This window comes from Octopus bimaculoides, chromosome 6, assembly GCF_001194135.2.
Source record: "Octopus bimaculoides isolate UCB-OBI-ISO-001 chromosome 6, ASM119413v2, whole genome shotgun sequence".
NCBI lineage: Eukaryota > Metazoa > Mollusca > Cephalopoda > Octopoda > Octopodidae > Octopus > Octopus bimaculoides.
The window spans coordinates 56,326,975-56,334,597 of NC_068986.1; the positions used below are offsets into that span (position 1 = coordinate 56,326,975).

The 7,623-nt window shown below is 32.6% G+C and overlaps 1 protein-coding gene across 1 annotated transcript in view; it reads left to right on the top strand.

Annotated features, from left to right (window-relative positions):
* Positions 1-7,623, top strand: part of LOC106868720 (maternal embryonic leucine zipper kinase) — a 93,390-nt gene that overhangs the window by 34,219 nt on the left and 51,548 nt on the right. Inside the window, exons 5-9 of the mRNA XM_014914112.2 lie at positions 9-41; positions 438-506; positions 2,224-2,316; positions 5,203-5,301; positions 6,207-6,371. Of these exons, the coding sequence (XP_014769598.1) occupies positions 9-41; positions 438-506; positions 2,224-2,316; positions 5,203-5,301; positions 6,207-6,371 (459 nt within the window). The remainder of the gene's footprint in view (positions 1-8; positions 42-437; positions 507-2,223; positions 2,317-5,202; positions 5,302-6,206; positions 6,372-7,623) is intronic.

Consider the following 7,623-nt stretch of genomic DNA (forward strand, 5'->3'; position numbering starts at 1 on the left):
ATATCCATTTCAAAGGCTATGCTCACCGAGATCTGAAGCCAGTAAGAATTTCTTTATTATAGAAGCTCAGGGATTTCAATTAATTTTCTTTTCCCACTAACTGCATAGAAATGTAACTTGAAATTTTGTGAAGAGTTTTTTGTTAAAAACCTTTTGAGAAACCAGTCTTGGTGAAACCATGAAATCTCAGTTGCTCTTTCTTTCACACACAAACTCAGAAGGACAGTCTGACTTCTGTCTCTGTTACTGTGTGTAAAATGAAATAGTAGTTTTATTTTTTGTGTGTACAGGTAGTCGTTGGCTTTTGTACTCCTCAGACTTATGAAAATTCAAGGAGGACCAAAACTAAGTAGACAAATTTTGAGGACTACCTTTATGTGTATGTGTGTGTGTATATAGTAATTTTATTACTTTCATCTGTTTTTTTTTTTATTTAGGAAAACATTTTACTGGATGAACATCACAATGTTAAAATCATTGACTTTGGGCTTTGTGCTAAACCTAAGGTTAGTTAAATGGTATTTTCTCTTTTGTCATTAATGGCTCGTAAAACATCAAAGCAAAATAAAGTTTATCAGTTGAAACTTTGACTTATTAGGGAAAATAGATGATTAAGTCAGATACTAAACACAAGTTACATTACTAGTAGCTGGTATGTTGACAGTATAACCTGACTAGAGATTACTGTACATTAACTACATAAATAAATGCTTTAAATTTCATAGAGTGTTGGTGTTAAGGAATTTTGGTTTAAAATCCAAAATTTAAGAGAAAATGTGATTGTCAATTGATTGATTGTAATTTCAATTTATACTGAAGTTTTAGTCAGGCCTAGAATTGAAAATGACTTACTTTGTGGACCAGATGGAAACTATTTACAGGAATCTTCTAGAAACCCATTCAAATAAAGAATTGATTAAATGAAAAACAATCATTATGAGGGACACTAAGAGGAATTACTATATTAAATCCTGGATACTAGGGATGAGAACCTTTTGCTCAAAAGTTAAATTACACCCACATTGAAATTTGAAGCTACTCATTGATGAAATTAATAAAAACTGAGTTGAAAAAATTGTTTAATCCTCAAAACCAAAATGATAATTTCATGTTACATAATTATGAATTTGTGACATTACAGATTCTTTCTTCTCCACATAGATATATTTCCTCAGGTTACCTTTGGCTCTATAAAAATTCTCTGCCTCTGTTTTCTATATAAACTATTTGTTCTTGCTGTAATCAGAAGTTGGTCAACATTAGATCCATTCAAGTTGCAATTCATAATCTTTCACCTTCGTGTTGGATTTTAACTCTTAATTCCTTTCTAGCAAGACTTAATACATAATTTTTAATTGTTTTCAATATTAATCTTGTTTTTTAGAAATGAAAAATTCTTTAATGATTGCATTTATGCTAATTTTGATTGGTTTTGATCTTTGTCAGATTGTTCAAAACATTTTGATATTCAAAAGTGTTTTCATCCCTATCGACTAAGATAATAGTTTGAAAAATTATCTTAGCTATTCAAGCATTAGTATGTTTCTGTACATTGAATATATTGAAAGCCTGTACATTGAATATATTGAAAGTACATTGAAAGCCTGTCAGATGGAATATCTTTGTTAAGACTTAATCTATTATCCAATTTAACTTTGCTGCCTCCCCCAAGGCTGCCTTTACTTGTGGTCTGAACAAAGAGAAAGCTATTCCAGTGTGATAAATAAGATGATATTTTTTGGAATGTAGACTTGCTGTCAGAACAGCAGAAATACGAGGTAAATTACATTTTGTAAGGGTTATTTACCCAGTATTTCTGCTGTTCTAACATCAATTCTGCATTCGGTAAAAATATTGTCTTATTTGTATCGTATGATGCTTATAAAAAAAACAAAAAAACAAATGGTAGTTTGTTTATATACATGCAACTATTCCAGTGTATTTTTGCAAGTCACAACATAAACACTATTTGCACTGATTCCTTCCTAGTCACTAATCAGGTCAGTCATGCATAACCTGCAATCCTTTTTACTTTCTGCATGGTACACTTAATTTCATGATTATATCAGCGCAGTTTCATTTTCATTTACATACGATAATGTGATATGTAGAAAGAAAATGATAACACCAGTTTAACAACTAAAAATTTTGAAATTTTGTGTTATTTTTGAAAAAAGTTTATTTGAAAATTAATTAAAGATATCCTATCATTTCTATTTCAAGGGTGGAATGGATCACCACTTGTACACACCTTGTGGTAGTGCTGCATATGCGGCACCGGAATTAGTCTCTGGCAAGGAATATCTTGGAGATATGGTAAGTAAAGTCTTTCTCCTCAATAATAATCGTTTCTACTATAGGCACAAGGCCTGAAATTTGGCGGGAGGTATTAAGTCAATTACATCAACCCTAGTACTCAACTGGTACTTAATTTTATCAACCTCGAAAGGATGAAAGGCAAAGTTGACCTTGGCAGAATTTGAACTCAGAACGTAACAATAGGCGAAATACCGTTAAGGATTTCGTCCAGCATGCTAACAATTCTGCCAGCACCCTGCCTTAATAATAATAATAATAATAATAATAATAATAATAATGATAATAATAATAAAAAAACAAAACAAAACAAAACAAAAAAACTAATCTAATTTCACTCACAAGTTTTGAGTCACCCCAAAACTATAGTAGAAGATATTTGCCCAAAGTGACAGCCGAGTTGGAACTATGTGATTAATCACATGACCATTTCTGCACTCTTTTTAATTCTTTAGCATTCAGATTATTTTATCAAATTTAATGATTATTTATTCAAATCATTTTGAATTAATCCAGCATTATCTCATAGCTTTGAGATTTCAATGATGTGATAATATATTTTTGGAATAACTTCCCGTGCAGGTAGCTCGTAAAAACCACCTTTTGAGCATGGTCATTGCCAGAACCGCCTGACTGGCCCTCATGCCAGTGGCACATAAAAGCATCCACTACACTCTCAGAGTGGTTGGCATTAGGAAAGGCATCCAGCTGTAGAAACTTTGCTAGATCAGATTGAACCTGGTGCAGCCTTCTGGCTCACCAATCCTCACCAAACTATCCAATCCATGCCAGCATGGAATGCAGATGTTAAACGACGATGATAATGATGAAGATGATGTGTGAGAGGCTAGTTCTATCCAGTTTGAACATAAAGCAGAATATTTGGTCTGGATATGGCCACCTTAAATGTTGAAGGGTTAAACATGATCTTTTTGTTTTATTGAATCCAGTTTTACTTTTTCCTTTTCTTAGAATCTTTGATAACTTTGCATTATCGTGATTTGTTTAGGTATTAAAAAGTGGGAATAAAATCTTCAACTCAAGTTTTCAGCAGAACATGTGCAGAGATTTGAATTTAATTGCCATCAGTTGACCACATGTTTATTTTACGTGTCATCCCTATCTTCATGAAGATAGGAATGAGCAAATGTCATCCTCTCTGTGAAAGAATTACTCGTAAACATTTGACTAATCCTGAGGTGGATGATGACAGCTTATATTGATCTCCAGCAGAATTTGAAGATGCGATATCAAAATAGTACAAACTGGTGATAAAATCCATGGGCGTGTTCAAGAATGTATACATGCCTATATTATTATTACTGTAATGTTCATAGTTTTTCTATTAATGTAGTTAATATGAAAAAACACAGAAAAATTCATTAAGAATCTATGGAGTAATGAATTTAAACTATCTACTATTGTTGTTTTTTCTGTTCCTATTTCACTTTCTGATCTGATTGACTTTTCTTCTTCATCTCTATAGGGCAGATAATGTTAAAGGTATTTTATACACTTTCACACCATGAAGGAGATCATTCTTCATAGATAATGGAGCTCATAAGTACTTCCCTTTTTTATTATTAATCTTCTGAAGAGGGAAGCAGATTGGTAGTATCGCTGTACTATATAGTAAAAAATACCTTGCAGTATTTCTCTAGCTCTTTATGTTCAGCCAAGATCACCTCTGCTTTTCATCCCTCCAAGGTCAATAGAATATATTATCTGTGAAGTACTGGAGTCAATGGTCTTGACTACCCCTCTTACCAAATCTCAAACCTTGTGTTTACATTAGAACTATTATTAATTTTCTGAAGGATATATGTTGTTTGAACAGATATACCAATCTTTCGACTGTATTTATGACCTAAGTCAACTTATTTTTGATGTAAAATCCATGGAAAAAGATCTATTAATAATAATGTCATTGAAGCTTTTGTTAAAAACTTTCATATTTTTTCTTGTTTTATATTTTGATTGCGTTTGGTCTGCTTTCATTTTTGTTAATATAATTAATATTAGTGTTTATTCTTTTATTTAAAAAAATTGATAATCTAAAAAATGTATATTACTTCTTGAACTTTTCAAAACCTTGAGACATTTATACAATATAGAAAGGTTATACACAACTTTCACAGCTTAGTAAATTAATAAAAAAAAATTCAAAGTTTATGAAGAGTGACCTCCTTTATGGTATGATTGTATGAACATCTATAATGTGTCTCTCAGGTTGAGTTGAATTAGTAACTTATCACCCCAACAGATTTGTAGCTCTCTGTCAATGAGAAATATTTTTATATTATTCTTTCTCTATTGGATTAGGCTTGATGGCTCATTGAGGAGCTCTTGAAAGAATTAACATGTGAAAAAATATGATTGCCAGTCTCTTAAATTAAGTATCCTTTCTAATAATCTTGTATCTACACCATCTCCATATTCTCACTGTTTTACTCATGTTAATCTTGTTCATTGTTATTCAGCTTAGTTTGGCAAATAAAACTCTCTTAACATCATAAAAACCAAAGCAAAAACAAAAGATACCTATTTAATCTAGGCACAAATATTCTGCATGCTCCAAACTATGTGCTTGAAAATAGATGCTACATTATAACTGGGCTATGATGTAGTAAGGACAACCAAATATAAAAATTCTTGTCTATATCAAAATTCCAGAGTTATAAAAAAAATAAAAAAAATGCTAGCATGAGAATATGTATGCTGACTTGCATCTCTCACTCACTCTGTCTTTCTCTAAGTAAATGTCTTGATACATTGATATTTTTTAGCTGTAAAGAATTTTGGTAATGTATTTCATTATCTTTTACATTGATGTATGAATTATGATGTGTTTTTGTCTGCATGGCTTGATGCCTTATTCTCTTTCAGGCTGATGTGTGGAGTATGGGGGTTCTACTGTATGCATTGCTGTGTGGTTATCTTCCTTTTGACGATGACAGCATAACAGTGTTATGCAAAAAGATCAATGTAAGTCAAACAAAAAATTTTCTTTCTTAATATTTCTCAATTGCATCCCACTCTGTCTTTCTCCTACTTGAAGTTTTTAAAATTTATTTACTTTACTAATTCTGCTACACATGGATGCTTTGAAAGGTCCTAAGTGTGAAATGGTAGCAACATATGACAAACGAATGCCTTTATGGAGACCTGACGAAAGTTGGCAAGATCAGGCAAAGATGGCTGTGATTGTCTGGTCACTGTGTGTGTGCCATCTTGAACTTAAGCATCTAAATTAGTCTAGTGGAACTCACTCCATTGTGATGTAAGAAGAGGAAAATGCCATCACACTTACAACTTGACCACAGACACTGGCCTGGAATGTATCCAGGACATCAAGACTGTGATGTTGGTCTGAGAAGTGGGGCAGGTGGTCTTTGTTGCTGTGGCTCAGGCTGGAACCTGGCCATAATAATAATATAATAATATTGATTTCAAATTTTGGCACAATACCGGCAAGATTGTGAGATGGGGTAAGTATTTACATTGAGTATTGGTACTCAACTGGTACTTATTTTATTGACACTGAAAGGATGAAAGGCAAAGTTGACCTCAGAGTTTAAACTCAGAACATAAAGACCGATAAAACGTCGCTAAGCATTTTGCCCTGTGTGCTAATGATTCTACCAGCTCTCCACCTTATATATAACAATAATAATAATAATAATAATAATAATAATAATAGAATTATGTACCTCATGTACTTAATTTAGTCTCGAAACTGCTCTAATTTACTTACTTTGCTAATTCCCTTCCAGAAAGCATGTACATTATACAATCTTATTTTCTCCTTTGTTCTGTTTGAAGCATCTTCCTTCTATATTCATTACTTTTCTCTCAATTAGTTGATAATGCATTACTTTCTTCCACTTTAGGCTGGGAAATATTCTGTGCCACCATGGTTGTCTCCAGAAAGTATAGAAATTATCGACCAGTTACTTCAAGTAAATCCAATGCGCAGAATCTCCATGCGGCATCTGCTTAACCATCCATGGGTGTGTCAAGATGGGAAACCAGTGATTTGGAAGCCACAAAGTCAGGTACACTACAGTTTTTGTTATCCTATACTATTGCACATTTATATGCTATACGTTTAACCTGTGTAATTTTCTAGCTATCATCCCTACGTATACAATCTTGCAGCTAAATACCAGTAGCCATGACTGCCTATTTGACCAGGTACATATAAATATAGCAATTTTAAATCATACTTGCTAAAATTTTCTAAAATTTGTTTCACATTTGATGGAGACTACGCGTTGGCATTAGTTGTCTCAGATATTACAAAGGGAGATAACTGCTTTGATACCAAAAGTTGGTTGACGTTACCTCTTGTATGATATTGAATAAAATGTCTTATTTTAAAGTTTTCGTATTCAAATTAAAACTTTCCATCATAATTTTACAATTGAAACTTTTATAAACAAAAACACCCCAGCTATGCTAATTTTCTGTGAAAAGTCATTTGTCTAAATTGTATGATAATTCTTTGTTATTGTTCAAAATTGATTAAAACACTTGGAGAGCATATTTTATTAGAAATATGGTCACAGAAGAGTCAATATGATATGAAATTTACAATTTTCATTTAACGACGATGAAAATGTTGCTCAATGATTGTGATATTTCACAATCATTGGGAAATTAGCAATTAGCAACATCAGTTTAAGACACCAAATAAATTTTGGCACCAAAGACACCAAATAAATTTTGGCACAAGGTTAGCATTTTTATGAGAGTAAGTTAGTTGCCGGAAGAAAGACAGTTCCCATGATCCCTTTAGAGCTTCAGTGACTAAGTTCTGGACTGGATGCTATTAACAAAATGGACTGTGCTAAGTGTTCAAGGACCATGTGTTGGTGTTAAATCAGGTGACCCAAGAAAATGAGAGATGCTTGCAACAAATAGGCTTCCCAAGTAGCTACACATTTAAGCATGATGTTGGCTAATTTGTTGATTGCATGAAACCAGTGTTTTCAGTGTTGCAAGGGACCTGATAAAATATATGTAGCTGGGGCTTGGCAGTGTGGTTAAGAATTTTGCTTTGTAACCACATGTTTTGGGTTCAGTCCTACTGTGTGGTTCTTTGGACGAAGCTATTCTACTCCCTGGTACTACCTAAGTCTTGTGAGTGGATTTTGTAGATAGAAACTGAAAAGAAGCCTATTATATATATAAATGTGTGTGTTTGTGTTGACATTGTGATTATTATAAATAAATGCCATTCATTTCCAATATTTTATGAAAACTTGTCTGCCCTGAGAAAAACATTGCCTTGTTTTAAAATGGGGG